Source organism: Adelges cooleyi, unplaced genomic scaffold (assembly GCF_023614345.1).
Source record: "Adelges cooleyi isolate 19-005CV unplaced genomic scaffold, UGA_ACOO_1.1 ACOO_flye_CR_arks_rails_tigmint_CR_PRNA_23, whole genome shotgun sequence".
NCBI classification, from domain to species: domain Eukaryota; kingdom Metazoa; phylum Arthropoda; class Insecta; order Hemiptera; family Adelgidae; genus Adelges; species Adelges cooleyi.
In genome coordinates, this window is record NW_026095893.1 from 10,261,723 (window position 1) to 10,280,306 (window position 18,584).

At 33.6% G+C, this 18,584-nt stretch overlaps 1 protein-coding gene across 3 annotated transcripts in view; it reads left to right on the plus strand.

Annotated features, from left to right (window-relative positions):
* LOC126835294 (espin) overlaps window positions 1–18,584 on the plus strand; it is a 55,175-nt gene that overhangs the window by 22,912 nt on the left and 13,679 nt on the right. The window contains exon 1 of one of the 3 annotated variants that reach the window (XM_050567786.1): window positions 7,022–7,446. The exons of the other annotated variants lie outside the window; for them this stretch is intronic. Within the exon in view, the coding sequence (XP_050423743.1) occupies window positions 7,280–7,446 (167 nt within the window). The 5' untranslated portion in view covers window positions 7,022–7,279. Of the gene's footprint in view, window positions 1–7,021; window positions 7,447–18,584 lie in introns of those variants that run through there. 3 annotated transcript variants of the gene reach the window in all.

Genomic DNA, 18,584 nt, shown 5'->3' on the forward strand with positions numbered 1-18,584 from the left:
CATATTTAACATAAAAAGACTTGGTTCTAAACCTATTTGTTTTATGAATTATTGATAATTTTTTAAAGAGTTAGAATGAAAAATCGAATGTTTATCGCTGTATAATGTCGTAGCTTTCGAAAAGCCATAGCCTTTGGATTTCTAGTAAATATAAATTGTATTTTGCTCTGTAAAATTTGGTAAAAATCACTCTTGTACCGTTTTCGTGTGTTCCACTTTTTGAAGAGTTTTTAGTGTAGCTGAGATGTAAGGACAAACGGACCATACTTGAACGATAGGACTAAAGTTATTACTTACACCACATAATAGGATAAAGTCACTTGATTTGGACAAGGTAAAGAAAAAATATAATTTAGGAAACAAAAGGACATGATAAAGTATATTTTTAGTAAAAAACACGTTGATCATATTTCTTCTTATTTTCCGTCTCGGCAAATATACAACAGCAAAACGGTACTCATAAGTTTCTTTTAGGTCATAATAGATTTGTCAACGTTCTTGTGGAGAAACGTGCATTTGTCGTGACGAAACGTCGATTTCGATTAAGTAACGCTCGAAGATGCACTACCGTTTTTACGCATGCACGCCACGTCCTTAGTCGAAGTTGTGGTTCTCCTTCGGAAGCTGTAACTGACCATAATGCGGAGTACATAACGCACGAATCTAACGGTTACCGCAAGTATGTGTAGGTATAACTTGAGCGCACGCATTTGTGTTGTTCGTACAGCCCAATTATAACGTGGTGACATAATAATAATATTATATATCCGCAACTAGCGTTAATGCATAGGTCTGTGCTCGACATAAGAATAAGGATTCGGGTAAATATCAATCGGTCAGTCTTGTTATGAAGACAAGTTGAAAAACGTATATAATATTATATTATAACTCGTTAGTGACGTTATCCGGTGACTGGATCGGTAATTGAGTACACGCGACAGATTCCTTTTCTCAAAATGAGCAAATAAGCCACGTAGTCACTGACTTAACTTTGTTTATCACAACTATATTGTATGATGGGCATCGTGATCATTTTTATCGTTAAAAAACAATATTGTTATTTTACATACACTTCTCGTGTGAAGCTGTTTAGACGAAGCGACGTTATTAATAATTAATTAGTACCTTAAAAATATAATTATTAGTTTCAATAGACAAACAAATAGAAGTGGGTACTAGTCAGGTATTATAATATAATATAAAGATTAACTAAATTATGTTTTATTGATTTATTATTCAATGTAACATAATTATTAGAGTTTTTAGTATCACAAACATTAAAATTAAATGTAACACATTTAGATTATTCATGTATAGAATTTAAAGAACGTACAGAAAGTTAATTATAAAATAATTGATTATTTAAATACCGAATCACAGGATTCGTATTAAAATACATTGAGAAATTGATAAACAGTAAGATTCAATCTGCAATAGAGACAGCACAATAATCCATAAATATAAAAATATACTTTTGTAATATTCATTAATGATATATAAATTATTTTTAATTTGTAATAGTTAATGTATTATTATATTTTAATACAATTTCAAAACTATTTGCATAAAATAAGTACAGAGATTAATTTGTCGTTTCGTAAAACCGAATGTAGGCTTTGGCATTAACTGAGACTTAACCTAAAATGTTTAATAATAACAATGTATTTTTGCACATTGAGTAATTTCATCGGTGACTGGCTAATAATTAGTTTGTAGAGTGAATTGTTACTAGTTAGTAATGCTTGCCCAACATTAATAAACATTACACATACAAACACTTGTTAAACCATTTGTTCTAGTAACACATCACGAATACATGACCTACACGTGTCAACTCTAATATTAACATAAATTAATATTATTATATTTTATTGCTTTACAATGCGCATATAAATGGACAATAATTTATGATTCTTGCCGCTATTTCCAGACATTCGTGCGTTTTCACATCACAATTTTGTTCTACTAAAATAGTTGTACTTCTATAGTAAACAACCTATCTTAGCCACAAGACCGGTTTGCATTAAAAATATGTCATCAATAAACAATAATTTTTAAAAAATATATACTCACTTCGGTGTTTTTTTTTAGACTTAATACCCACAATAAGAGTTTAGAAACTACTGCGATAATAACCATCTAGAGTAGACATGTTATGTGATTTCACGCAATCGTCAAATTTCTCTAAAAAAAATAATAATAATAAAACGATACTTCAAGGATTAAGTTTAACATTAAAAACAACATATCATGCGATTTTCGTGTGTTCATTTTTATTATAAATTTCATATTTTTTTTAACGTATTTTTAGTGTTTACTCTAGAGAGTGCTATAAAATAAAAGCTGCACACAAGACGAGACAAGATTTGGATAAATATCGTCGTCTAGGTGTTCACTTTAACTGCCAAGATACATAACTGAACTGGGACCGCCGGCGCTACACATGACAGTTAACGTGTTAAAAAACCAAGACTGGTCTCAGTCTCGTGCCCAGCCCTCAATATTAATTATACTATTTACACCTGTATATGTAAAAATATGTATAGACATTACTGATTTATTTTAAAATGAAGCGTTTAGAATTTTTAAATAATTTTGATTCAATTAACTAAGAACGCCTGACTGGTAATGTAATTGAGTGACTAGATTAGAATGTTTCCTATGATAATAAAAATTCCATTAATATTTTTTTGGCTAAGTTTCAAACATTTTGGAATTTGGATCCAGTATTCAAAATGTATGTTACTCAGTATTGAACGTCACGATTAGAAATTCTAGAGTTTTACGGTGAAATTTGAAAGCAACATTTTTTTTATTCGAAATATTTTTTTTTAAATATTGCGCATATTTATATCATAGGCTCTTAAATTTAGATCATTTTTTTTTTTTTGTAACAAAGAAACAAGTTTTAATAATACCTATGCATTTGTGGCTTTCTTATCCGGGTCAAATTTTAAATATTTATATGATTATTATTTATAATCAATGTAAAAAAATTTCTGTTTGAAATACACGTAACACGATAGAATTTTTTATCCAGTTTTGGTTTATGAAACAGTGACATTTATTAAATAATGTATTTAGGTGTCTACGGTATTTTTATTTTCATACCAAAAAATCATACCAGTAATATTTTTCTAAATTTGTCGGGATCTACTTCTCTTTTTACAATTAGAAGTCATTCTGATTTCTTTTGATATTCTAGTGTTCTTATAGTTAATACTTTAATAGAGTAGTGTTTGTTTCAGGTAAGTTTCGGAAGTGTAGTACATAATGGATGTATATGAAATATTCCTTGACATTAATTTATTAACAGTTCTTCCGTAGTTACTAATTAGGCTTTTTGTATGTTTCTTTATTGATTTTCCAGAATACCAAATTAGTATTTATTGCGACTTTGTCGCTGTTATACAATCACTTGATTTATTTTTGACACTACCAGTTTAACAAACACGACTGCCGACGTTATGAAACCACAACCTGATAATCTTAGTATAAGTACCGGTCTTCACCCAAATAATTAGAACGGCGGTGACGGCTACGTAATCTAATCAAACTGTTGGGTAAATTGCCCGATTATCTGTCAATTCGATGTAAAAAAAAAGAGAATAATATCCCTTATCGTTGCTACAACTCTGTGCATATAATTATAACCATTAGTCGCGGCTTGTATAACGTTTAACCGAACAAGTTACGTAAAAACAATACTTTAATTTGGAACGGTTTCTTTGGCGACACGTCGACGTGTAAATCCGTATTGGGTTTATCGATATGGTATGAATTATACTATGTATATTTTGCTGTATATATATATTATAATAAAACGTTATTATATTTATATCTAATATAACGCTGTTTTTCTGCGACGTTTCCATTTCTCGCGGTTTCCCGTACGGTACCGCGACTTACCAGCGCACCGTGTAAATGACCCACCGCCACTAGTGTCTATGTATAATAATAATAATAATAGTAATGACGATAATAGTATCTTGTATATATTATTATTATGTGTACACGGTGATGCTGGAGTGAACCGCGGCATCCCGGCATCGGACCGTATCGCCACACACAAAGGCAACCGCGGTTAACGAGATGTCCCACGATTGCTGAGGTTGTTAACACCAATAATCGGGCACAAGAGCCGAAACGCAATTTTTACGATTTTATATTATATATATGATGATATTAATACAATGTATGTGTTGCTCCCGCAAACGCACACAATATTATATGCGATGTCCATTCATCGTTTTCACGAGCCTTGAATGGACGTCCGGCCGACCGGCTCCGTGCGACAACGTTACGACCACGAGTTAGCCAGGTTACAATATTATAATACTTAGTGTGGACTAGTTGAGAATGCTTAGTTAAGATTTCTACTAGAAATCAAAACCGAATCAACGAGGTGCTAGGCATCGAGTTGAACGTACGAACTCAAAATGTGAAATTTGTATAGCCCATCAACAGGGCCGTATTTAGATATCTTCCACCCCTGGGCATCACGATTTTGCCGCCCGTAAAACGAAAATACAGTAAAAACCTGGCCCATATTTCTAAACCAAAATAGGTATAAACATATAATAAACAAAATCAAGATGCAATTTTTTTTTTTAATTACTCTGAATAAACAAAAAATATAACAAAACTAAACTATGGCAAAAACTATAGAATAGGTTTATACAAATTATTAGTCACCCTTCATATTTACTTGGGGTATTATGACTAAAAATTACTAATTTATTGTTGTAGCTACAACAGGTGCTATTTTCTCTGCATTTTGAAGAGCAATTTTCTTTTAAGAGGCTTGCCACTTAGTCGATTGTTTTTAAAACAGAATATCTTAATATATTAAATAATATAAAGAGTACGTCAGTTCTAAATATTATCCTTGATTACACAAGTCATATCACGCCTTCATTACTATCATATATTAGCCTGCTGCCGTGTAATGACACGGTTAATAGATATATATTTTAATTAAATGTAGACAAATGACCAGATTGTTAGCTTTGTCCTACAAAAAAAAAAATTGATTAGATGAAATTTGCTGGTCCAGTAAAAGTTTGCCACAATTTCAAAAATGTCCGCTTTCAAAATTTTCCAAAAAAAAGACCCGAGTATCAGGCACAGCCGCGGTGCGAACAATTATTTGATAGTTTAGCTTCCAGAGCTCTTCCTTACTTTCGTGTTTTATTTTTATTACTGCACTTGGTTAAGCTTTGTGTACTTAACATGTTAAACAATAGTGTATCCCGAATTCCCAATTCCTATCGGTTTTCTTATACTGAGAAAGGAAACCACGGCGGCAACTGAACTGATGTTGGGCGACGATGACGGTGGCAATGCCAAATCGTGAAATTCGAGAAAGATGAGTTTTTCGTGCTCAATAATAATTTCGTTTGCCGGCCGCCGACTGGTCACACCGGTTCAAGAGAAAGTGGTCGCCACGGGAGTTCTCTAGACGCCTCCGCCAAGATTTCGAGTATTAAAAAACAAAACAAAAAAAGCAAAAATCAATAACAAAGTGCTCACCTCATTGTCTAGACGAACAATGTGGTCGTCTGCGAAACTAAACGTCTACCCGAGTCTAAATGTACTTGTTAGCCCTTCTTGTTTTGTTTTATTTTCGTAAAATTCTTCAGACTTCAGTTATGTTCGATGACATTTCACTTCTAGTATTATTTTTAACCCCGAGCGTTTTACTCAATCGCACTCAACATTCAGCCCTAAGATTTAAACTTTAATAACTGTTAAAGTAATTACTAATTATTTAAAACTGATTGTCTAATTATTTTAATTATTTACGCTATTTACACGCCTTGGGGTTACTCCTATTTGGATATCTTGACTAGTTCGTACGAGCAACATCGAACCAGAGCCCTGAAGATGGAACATGCAAGTGTTTCGAAATGTTGGCGAACCAGTCAAGTATCCAAATGGGAGTAACCGCAAGGCGTGTAAATAATGTAAATATAATACCCCATTCAAGCTTTAATAATTTTTTATTGTAATTATTTTCCGAGAAAATATGACCTAATGGTTATGAAAAACAATTAAGAAATGCTTAGAATCCAAATCTTAAATGGGTTCGTGAAGACGGGAAGAGCAAAGTCTTCTACATGTCAGTTTAGCATACAAAATAAATACAAACATGGTTCATAAATTATACAAGCTAAATTGGAATCTATTACACTTCTCTTAAGAAATATTTAAATAAGATAAAATTTAAAAATTTTAGACTTAGTTGATAGTTTAATAAAAAATGACAATTACTAAAATCGACCATTTCACATTCTATTCTAGACGCAATTAGGGGAGCTCGGATGGGCCATAATATGTATATGTTAACCATAACATCCCCAAAATTGTCTGCTTTCTTTACAGTGACGCGTGAGAGAGGGGGCTTTAAAATGTTTTATGTCCACGCTTCCCATTGTTTTTTTTTTTTTAGAAAAATTGCATTTTATAATTTATTAGCTCAGTCGCGGTGCTATTATTAAATAGGAGTCGCGAATCTGTCCTCGCGGCTACGTCGTCCAGACGTTCAAAACAGATTTAGCGATGGCCAATACTTGTCGCTGGAGGGCTGGTCTTTCGTTTTGTCTTTTTACTAGAACTCGAGTTCATCGAACCCAAGACGTTTTTCGCCCACGCCGAGCGCCATCGCCATTATACCACAATGTTCTGTGTCCAAGAACATTTCGTATAGGTCTTATTTCTGGCTACGGCGACGACGTGACTATATCGTATACATTGTTCGCGTACAATGTACATATAATAAATGCGACGACGGACCCGTTTATATTGTTACAAGAATAAGCGTTAGTGTAATTACACAGACGCACGGGACGAATACTTGGCCACCGAAAAATGGTGCTCCGACGCCAAACGGTATTCTCCGTACTCGGGCCAGAAGCAGCGCTAGTGCGGTGCACCGCCAAGTAGGCACTCCGCTCTTACCTACTACTCGGCAAAAAAGAACGGTTCTCCTGGCCGCGGTGACGGCGTGCTCGGCAGTACCGCTGCAGTGACGATACGCGCGCCGCCGTAGCGAGTCGTTAGCACCTGTGCAGCCGCCCCGTAACAGCTATATTCAGTTACCGTCCGCGATTGTACTTTGTTTGTTCGGTGTTTCTTTTTTTCTTAATATAATATATTATATCGTGCGATGAATCCCTTTTCCTAAACACCCCTTTCCCGTCTCCCGCGTCGACGACCATGACTCCCTGAGTGTGTTGTGCACGTACAATACAAACGAGACAAAAAAAAAAAAAGTACCATGTTCGGGCTTGGCTGTAGCGTGCAAAAGAAACCGGCGTACCGTCAACAAGTGCACGACGACACGGTACACGTGATGGTCCGCCGCAGTCACCATCACGGGCACCACGGCCAGTCTTCGGCCACCTCCGCCGTCAACCGGAGGAGACGCGGTCACCACAAAACAAGGTACATAAACAAACGCATATCTGGCGGCGATATCCGTTATCGGAACTCGGATTCGCGAATTTTCCATTGTCAATAGTATATAGTACGTACAATATTGGCGCTTGACAGACCTGCACTATAGGCTGCGATTTGTTGCAGACCGCCGGTGTCATCGAACCCGCAGCGTTTCGCGACCGGCTATAGAGCGACGAGTGTGTGTGTGCGTCTCGTAGGTATACAGGCGGGGGCTTCGGACGTGTGTATATGTGGAACAAATTTGATTTGCGGGCACAATGCGGATTCGGGGCGGGCACCTCGTATATGTACATACACAAAATGTCGTGTAGATCCGTCCGGAATGCTCTCGGCGCGCACACAATGCCCGCGCTTCACATGCGCCCAAGTTGATTGAACCCGTCAATGCCCCGCGAAAATCCACCATCGTCCTCTTTTCGGCCAATGTCATCTGGTGCGACCGACCTCCACGCGGTCACCGTCGTCGCACCGAGTACTATTACACGTTTTAAGTCCCGAAATCCCTCCACCTAGCCCGTCCACAACGCCTATCTGCTGTTGTCTTCAATATGTCTTCAGGTCGGAGATAACCATAGCGTCCGTGATCGCCCGGGCGACGAAATGACTAGTATAATCCACAATAATAACAATAATTAGTATACAAGGTGATCAACTTATCGTGAACCACTGAATATGTCACTGGGTTTAATAAGACATTTTTTTTTTTGTACATAGTGTTTTTATGCAATGTGATCTTAATTTTTTACAAAGTTTTTTTTTATTTTACCCCCCTCTCAACTTAGTTTTTTGGTTAGCAACTTTTGAAACTTAAATGGTAATTCATACATTTCATTAACTTTTTAAATTGAGAATAATATACTAAAAATTAACCAGTTTTGGATATCTACTTTTGAAGTTATTGAAGTTTCAATTTCAGGGCAGGAGGAAAGGTGGAGTGTAGTATTATTTTTAACTGCGCGCATTTCCCAACCGCACTTCTCCTCCCATCCTAACTTTTAAACTCTTATAACTTTAAAAATAGTTATCTAAAACTGGTTATCAACGAAATTTCTAGTACATTATTCTCAATTAAAATAGTTAGTGAAATGTATGCGTTACCATTTAAGTTTTAAAAGTCGTTATCAAAAAAACTAAGTTCGGTGGGGATAAAAACAAAAAATATTGTGAGAAATTGAGATCACATTGCATAAAAACACTATGTGCAAAAAAAAAAAATGTATTAAACCCAGTGAGATATTGAGTGGTTCACGATAAGTTGATCACTCTGTATAATATCATCGTCCGGTTGACAGACTTTTAGACGGGTTTCGGTTTGCTCGTTATAATTTTGTCATCGTCAGATACCCTTACAATTACAATAGCCATGTGTATTTTATACTCTGTAAAACACAGCACGAAACGTTCTACCTGACCACGGTTGGTTAGCGTCGCCAACAAACGGATTGTGGCCACGACAATAATCTTATTATCTAGAGCTCCAAAGTAATACGAGAAACGGTATCGTGCTGTTACTAGGGATTTGAGGAGAGAGGAAGATGGTAAGGCTAAGGGCTCGTCGGTTTCTACCACCTATATCAAGTCACAATGTAAGCATAAAATAAGCAAAAAATAATTAACTACACGAAAAAAAACCTATATAGTTAGGACAACCATAATTATGGTTATCTACAAACCTATTATTTTAAAGCATAATGCCTAAACCTACCTATCCTGTCTAGTTGCTACTGTTGTATGGGATTTGGGGATATTTAGGTGATATTGTAAACAATATATGGAGCGGCGGCAGGCGTGTGATGGCTGCGGCCGTAGCCACCACCCGCCGCCGTTCGCCTACCGCCAAGCTGCCAGTGTCAAAATTATAGATATTTAATGAAAAAAAGTATAGTTAACCCAACTAAATGTTTAGTTAATCCAACTACTCAAAAATAACTAAACTAGTTGGTTATTTTTAACTAAAATAATTTAGTTGGCGCAACCATATTATAGTAGATCCAACTAGAATATTTTCAACCATTGACTATAACCAAATTATTTTTTCCATGCAAATAATTCGCAAAAATTTTTATTTTAAAATGTTCATGTTAAAAAATTATTTATGTCAGTGTAAAATATTGCATTGCTCAACGACCATTTTGTCATGTCATCGAGCACTCCACTGTGACGTTCACGGTTAGCAGCGCAAAATACATCTCGCCAGGTTTACTATTTAGTGTTCGGACTTCGGATGTTTGATAAAATACATAAATGTGACTAAATAAAATAATAATGTTAAGCTTTACAGTAGATTTTCAACTCGTCTAGATGTTTAACATCGTAACACGGGTAATCTGTAAGATACGCATAATAATATACTTGTAATTGTGACGAAAACTGTTTGCAAAATCTTAATTTAGACCTCAAAATATAGTGTTTACTTATTAATATATGAATGAAAACCCCCTATTGGTTGTTTATTTTGTGTCAGACTACCACAGCTATTTATATAGACAAAATTACAATTTTATTATTTTGATGGAAAATCCATCAAAATAGATATTTTGCGTAAATCAAAACCTAAGTGTCTTGCAATTTTTATAAAATCACAGTAACTAGAGAAAACATTATCTATGCATAAACGATTCAAAATTTTCGATTACTCATTCACTAATTTTTAATAATTTATTGAAAATATTTTAAAAAAAACCCTAAACTTTAAACATTTACAGGAAAAAACAATTCTACTATCACAGCCTCTACAATAATGTTTAGCGCAAACCATATTGTACTGGCATACTCATACAAAAATGTAACTTTATATGAAAGGTCACGGGGAAAAAATATCAATGTCAATTTTTTTATATTCCATATTTTGAAATTTACTAACTTACAAAATGACATTTTAGGAAGGGCTTGAGCGAGAGAAAATCATATGTTGTCGGTAAACTAAATATATTTGAGTAAAAGAAAAAAAAATTTACTTAATATACAAAAAGCGAATAAAATAGTATCTCATTTTCACAAAAAAATGTACATTATCTTTTTTCCCCTTAACCCTTCACATATATATATATATATATAAGTTAGCGAATATTTTAATTGGAATGATTGATACAAGTATAATTTTATCGTACATGATCTTTCTCATAACTTTGTTTATGTTTGAAAATATGATATACATTGTAAAAATATGAAATGAAAATAAATAATAATAAAAAGCCAGCACAGTGGGATCTGTCATCTGGGTATAGTGGAGGCGGTTTAAATTGGGCAACGTCGCAGGTCTACAGGAATTATACAACTAAAAATGACAAAAATCACTTTCAAATAAACGCTTTGACGCGAATCTGTAGATGTAGAAATACAAAAATCAATAAAAGCATTTTAAAAGCTATAATATGTTTAAAATTATATTTTGGATATTAGGGCGTTTACGATTAGGGTTGATCGTCTGTCTGTAATATTTGTTTGACGTCGTTATTACACATACTACATATACATATTGTAATTAACAATATAATGAAAATATTTTCAAAATCTGTTGACTGTTTTCATGTGTAACTGTTCAATCTATAGAGATGCTACATGAAGAAATCGGTTAAGCAGTTTAAAAAATATCGCGGATCCAGACACAAAAATAATAAAAAATAACGGTGTAAAAAATAACTTCTCAGCAACGCATCGAAGCTAATACATAGATAAATAGTTGCTTTTTTAGGTTACCTTTATAGGTAGTTATAAATGTAAATTGACACATTATCCTTATGTGGTTTTATTCAATATTATGATTTTATAGTCAACATTTTTACAATAATGACAATGTACTAAATTTCTTCGTGGTGAAATAGGTACGTTGTAACTGCTTTCAGCTTTTCTAGTCAATAGAAAAATACCTCGAATTTGTATCTATCTAGTGCTATATGATTGTTATACAACGTTCTTCCAATATGGAGTGTTATGCGGTTATCCAGTGTTAGAAGCACTTTGTTGCCGGTTTCGCACGATTGAATTTCTTTACAATATTATGATGTTATGATTTCCTGCTCAACTCTCGTCAATCGTTAACATTTTACATTTAAGTTATAACTTAAAGTCCTCTCTGTTGTTTACGAGCTACCTAATTCTTATTTAGAAATAATAAACAAATTATCTTTACAAGTATAGATATGTTTCAATATAGGAGTGAAGTATGGACAGTATGCTGTATGTGATGTAACTTATTGTAAAATTTATCAAGTGTTTGTGGTATACAGAAAGCATAATTAAGTATTGGAAAAAAGGAGGTTATACATATTTCATTACATCTATGAAATTTGAAATTAATTTAAACATTGCCATCAAACAAACAAAATATGTATGATTTAGTTTTAAAGACTATTTGATTGATTATTTAAATTTTAATGATCCTTTAAGCAGCTAAAACATGCTAGTCTGCAATTATTTTCACGTAAAATAAAAACATTTCTTTTTTTCTTCGGTACCGACATTTTTCTAGACTGCTTAACTACCGGTAATAGGAATATGCATAGCCGCATAAACAGCACACTGCCTGAGTAATTTTAGGCTATATTTGATTGTCTTTATTTTGCTTTTTAAAAAATAGTTGACGTGCCGTTCTCTTAACCAGCATAATATAACATTATATTTTCAATGTGTTTTTGAAAGTCATAAAGAAGAATACATTTACAATACGTTATAATCACATAATCTACCTAAATGTGTAGGACCGTTTTTATGTTCATTTTACAGTACATTAAACCTACTGGCAATAATAATGAAATGCATAGTGGTTTACTTTAAATGAAAAATAAGCGGCCGAGCAATTATTGAGGTACAAGGTATAAATAGAAGTAAAGCCTATAACCACGCAGTGAAATCGAACGCGTTATGCAATGCCGGGGACGATCGGTAGTTGTTTTCCTCTTCCTCCGTCGATTATCTACGGGCTTATCCGCAAAAAAAAATACAAATTATGGTGTACCGATGCTCATCGACCGGATTAATTTTATCGCGCATCACGGTTCGTCTTCTTCTTTCCATTACACCTTTTTTTTTCATGTTTGGCGTTACGTCAATTGCCGTCAAGCCTGAAAACGCCCCGGGAGAAATTTCGCGTTCAAAACAAACACACACATTAGGTAAACAAGCACGAAATTTATCAACCAGTTTGCGTATTGCACCCGCCAAGTTCACACCGCTAAGATATGTACCGTTTAAAACGCGTCTTGCACGTGCTCTTTAGCTGTCCACGCCTGTCCGCCGTCGTTGGGATTGTCGGCAATGTGTTTAAACATTCCTTTTTTATTTCCGTCACGATCCAAGATAGACAACACCGTGATAAGCGGCTGCAGTGAGTACCCAGCTACTACATACCTTTGCCGAGTAAATTAAATATCAGTCTGCATTTCGTGGCCAACGGACACATACGCACTGTGAAATACCATTTCCGTTGTTTCGTAGAAGAACGTCAGTATATTACATCAATGACAATAGTGCACTAGTCCAGAGGCGCCAAAATGAAGTCCAAATAACCATACAAGAGTCTTGTAACAAGACAGTTGATTTAAACAGATTTACACATCCCGCTTCTTCGATTTGTATGAGTTTATCTATATAAATAGATTTATATATATATATATATATATATATATATATAGTTTTACTATAGAAATCCAAAATTCTTAATGTTTACATTCTAATGAACATTACTTTTATGTTTGATATACCGACAAAGCATTCCAGCGATTGTGTTCCTAAACAAACGTTTTGCACGGCAGTGTGGATCCGACTTTGGGACTTGTGAAATCCGTTGGGATGATTTCTAGAATTATGAATTTTCAAAGCGGTTCCAACATATCATCCTGATATGCATTAATTGGGGAAGCTTTTGGAATAGCTATCAACGATATGGGAACTATGTAATACAAAATATGTGTCGGATAATTTTGAATACTTTACAAATCTTCGAATGTTTTAACTTTTGAGTTTATTTGATATTATTTTTTCAAAACTTATGTAGAATATACATGTATATATAAGCCAATTTGATAACATTTTGAATTGTTCACTTTTAACCACAACAAATTGTCTTTATTTTCATTGTTCACAATTTCTTCTTTAACATTTAGTATATTTTTATACTTTCTATGACCTTAAGAAACCGGTTTGTCATTTCCTTTCGTAGCTCGCGACAATATAGATAATAAGTAAATTTTATTAGAAATTGAATTGCCTTTTGATGAAATGCAGTGCAAACATGCAGCCAGAATAACTTAATTAGCCTGTATGGTCACTGGCAAAACCGTTGTACCTATGACGTTAGTACAACAGTATATCCGCCTATAATCGTAGTACACTATTTGCAGTATTATTTAATACAAGCAGTTTTTCACAAACCTTTTGAGGGAAAAATTGAAAGAACCCACACGATAACTTTATTTCGCTCTTATTAACGACGTTTTCCTAACTATTTTTTTTTTTTGCTAAGCTACCATAATATTTTTTGTGGGTGAATAATAATATAAGTAGCTGTTTTTCGACACCGGTGCTATTTGTACTTTTTCAGCGCAACAGTGCACGTCCGACGCACAAATATAATATTGGTTTTCGACCGTGATTTTTAGGTATCGAACATTATTATTATTATTATATATTTTTTCTATTTGTATGTTCTTCGCGAGCTATGTTTTTCCGAATGTATGTCATCTTCGCGCACCGTTTCCGTTTTATTGTTGGTGCTTCATTGGAGGATTATTATATGATGCATGTTTTTTTTTCATACAATAATATACAACACCGACGCGGTAGTGGCAGCTGTACATAATATATTGTAGTTATACGCGCCGAGGTACATAGATCGGTGGCATATAACTGTTTGTCGGGTCGGGCTGAAACCAGTCGTCGCAATTACCCGGAGTAATGGTTCGTCGAGGCGTCTCAGTTGTATGAATAAAATAATTTGTATTTTCTTTCAGCCGCTATGTCCAACTGACCGATATTGGCTGAAAACGTTAGCAATAGCAACGCGGCTTGTCCGCGGAAACCGCCATTTAGGAAAACAAATTTACATACCGATTCGGTCGGACGGAATGTAGTTGTTTTTTCACATAAACGGGTCGTTTCCAAAAAGTATAAATTAAATCGTTTTCGCAAAAACCAACGAAGAAAATTTAGTTAAAAAAAAACAAACACACACGGAGGGGAATTACGTTCCTGTTCCTGATTAATTACTTTATCATTTATCAATATATGAAGCTTGCAGTTAATCAGATGCGTGAGTTAAATATAAAACCTAAGCATCTTTACATGAGCAAACTGGGCCAATACACTACTGTGTCAAACAACAACAAAATCTCCCAGGTACAAGATAACTTGTAAGGCCTTAAGACCTTTTAAGCAACTTTACTTATCATAATTATTTATTATTCGTTTACTAAATTTGGGTTTATTTAACAATCTGCTCTATGGGAAATTAAAATCTTTTCTGAAAGTAAATTGGTCGTAAAACAAACCATTTTACAGTGATTTTTCAATTAAACCTTATAAATACGCAATCATCGATATGATATAAACATGTCGGTGAAATTGTGTACATTTTTTACTGTTTTTTTCTCATTCGTTTTTTATATACTTTATAAGCTGATTTTATTTTTAATAGTTAATAAACAGTTAAACCATATAAATGTGTTAGGTACTAGGTTTTCAGTTCCTATATATGATAGCATAATGCTTGAATATTACCCTAATCGCCGGCACAATATTCTGAAAGCAAAATTAATAACATCAGGTTTTAATAATAAATTGCTTACGACTCACAGAAAAAGTAAAAACTAACATCGTGTGCGTTCATCTATAAAGATTTTTCGTACCTATTAATGTTTTGTATTCGATTATTTTTTTGAGTATGACGTCATTATTATAATATAGGCTTTAACCCAATTGTTAGCAAATTGCTTCAATTTGCGCAGGTCGCTATTTATTTTAATAGAATAACTCTCAAAAAAGAAGCCACAAAGAATATAAAAAAACTAATATCAGTTGGAATCTCTTTTTATTATTAAGCTTTTTATTTCGAATTTATTATGTATATATATATATATATATTGTTTGTGAGTATGTGCGAAAGGTAATAACCAGTACAGCTGAAAGGGGGCTAATGACGATGACTACCGTGTTCCTTGGTGGTCGTTATTTTACCGATACGTATATACTTTCAATTATTATGCCGCCTTACCAACAAATAAGGTCACTATCACTTCAGAAACGACTAACTTATATTATCTTGTATTATAACATCAATTATTATTCTTATAGTCACCGCCGGCGACCTACTGCGTTATCTGAACGGACGTTTTCCAATGCATTATATACTTAAAATTATCCCGCGAGATGCGAATAGTCTTTATATAATTTCTTATTATACATATGCTTACCGCTGTACAAAAGTGGTTACAATCGATTTATCACAACCTGATAAGTCAACTCATGAAAAGTTTGAGCTTTGTAGATATTATGTTGTTAAATCATTTCAATTAGTTCGTTAGGTTGATGAGTAAATCTTAATTTATCTCCGTGTATTTGCTACAATACGCCAACGAAAGGTTAAGTTAGAAATTTTGATTAAAACTTCTTGAAGGAGAACAAAAGTAAAACGATACGGTATAAAATAGTTATTTTGACCACTTCACATTAATTGATTGATATTGTATGTAACTAATTATGTCATGACTCTGCCTACTGCTTATTTGGTACCGGTACAAAATGTTTCCTATAAAACGGTTTAGTACCATTTGAATAATTTTAAAATAATTTCCATTCAAATGTGTCGTTTTGTTCATATTATAATCTAAAATATAGTGCGCCTTGAAAATACAGTCCACCAAGTTACAATCCACTAGACACATTTTGTAATAAAGCAAAGTCTTATTCAATGCACAATAGATACAAATTTGCTCTTCTTACATGAGGTTTAAAGATTATATTAAAGACTACTATTCGCGTATGATGCAACTCGTATTTTTGTTATATTGAAATAACGCCTCTATTGCATGTAAGATTTACCTACCGCCGTATTAATAATGATCATTTTTCGAGCTCACGGTTTTATTTTTATGTATGGAATATTACAAACAACTCCATTCCTTAAGACGAATTAAATCTAACATAATATGTAATGCTACAAAACAGCAGCTGTAAAACAATAATAAATTAGAAAACAATCCACTTAATAAACTAAACGATTAGAATACCAAGAAATTACTTGGGCATAACGTTATGCGTATGAGAACCAAAGTCGTACGCCGATGCAATTCAGTCGTTCGGTCACCGGACGGATGACTGTACGCGCGATAACTGTACATTTAATTACTCTGCGAGCAAACATTTTAATGTTTCCACCGTTACAGATGGAAAATACAAAATAATTAGTGTGCTAAGACTACGGTAATGTGATCGTGGTTCGGTGAATAATAGAGGGTATTATTTTTGACACGACACAGTCACGACCTGCATCCGTTCTCGCTGTAGCAGCCATAGAGTCGTTGTATAATAATAATTCATAATATTCATTATTATTATTTTTTATATGAGCGCACTCAAACTAACGAGAACGCATTGTCGTCGCACAAGACATATTGTGTACTTTTACACTAGTCGTGGATACACTACACGGCAGCAATTTGAAGCACATAGTGACGTCAGTGTCAATTATGATTTTTATTTTTCTGACCGAGTTTCTGTGAGTTTAATTGTGTTTTTTCACGACTAATGCCCGCCATAAGGTGTATAAGGTATATAATGAACGGCAATTGTGCAAAAATTGTCCACACAAACAAATTTTATTTCCTTTACCGAGCGTTGAATGATTTATTTCCGACTGTTTCCTTTTTAAACAGCTTAACTATCACGCTTTATTTTGCACACAGCCGAAAATCGAACGATTCATATCTAGTCAACAAGCGTGTTACACAGCAGCCGCGTTGTTGACTTTATTTTGAATCGGTTAACCTGATTTTTCGACCTGAACAATAACGCACCTGAATCGCGAGCAGCCCTCGCTTCGAACCTAAATTCTACCGTATTCGCGACAGTCACGTCAATCATCGTACATTGCATCGACCCATTAGGTTGCACAGACTACACAGTACACATTATCATTTTAATGTCCATTCACCTCTCACATGGTGCGTAGGTAGTCATTTGACACGGACTAGTAAGTAATCAACATTGTTGTCTACCTAAATCTACACTTGAATAGGTGACAAAACAGTTTTGTCAATGACTCCTATATCAACAGCGGGGCGAATATAAAAATAATATAAAGGTGCGTTTTTATCTTATTAAATTACAATTATTTGAGAAAACTCGAACAAACTTCTCGAAGTAATCGTTTATCATTAAAATGTATTTTATTTAAGGTGATAAAACGTTGTCTATATAATAATCATCTAGATTAAGTAAACATTATCCGAATATGTATATATATATATATATATATATATATATATAACATAGGGAATTTTTTTTGTTTTTTAAAAAATTGATATTACATTGTGTAAAAATCACCTTTTATAGGGGTGTGTATGTTTTTCACTTATATATTTACTATTCAATTATGCTAGAATAATATGATTATTATTATTCTTTATTCAAATAAATTGTGAAAAATTCTACCGAAAAACGTTTTCTTCGAATAAGAATTGCACAACTCTACGTCCATTTTAAAGAATTTTACTTAAAGGCTAAAATTTCTCTTTTCCAGTGTGTAATAAACGCGTGACAACCGAATCGCAATGTATGTAACTTGTGTATAATCTAAGTATACATTTGTAATACTATGGTTTTTTATTATTCGTACTATTTCACATATTTTGTATTTATTTATAAATCTATACAAAAAAATAATTATGATGACAATGAAGTAGATGTGTAAAGTTTTTAAATATTAAGGAAAACCACAAGAAACAAAAATGTTCTCAATTATAAAATACAAATTTTTACTATAACTTTTTTTTATAGTTAGCTTATTGGAATGATATTACTTACTTCTGTTCAAACTTCATAAATTTCGTATTTAATTTGTTGAACATTAGCTTTTGCGCAATTCAAGTGCTGTTTTTATGACGATAACTAATTGATTCTGTTAATAT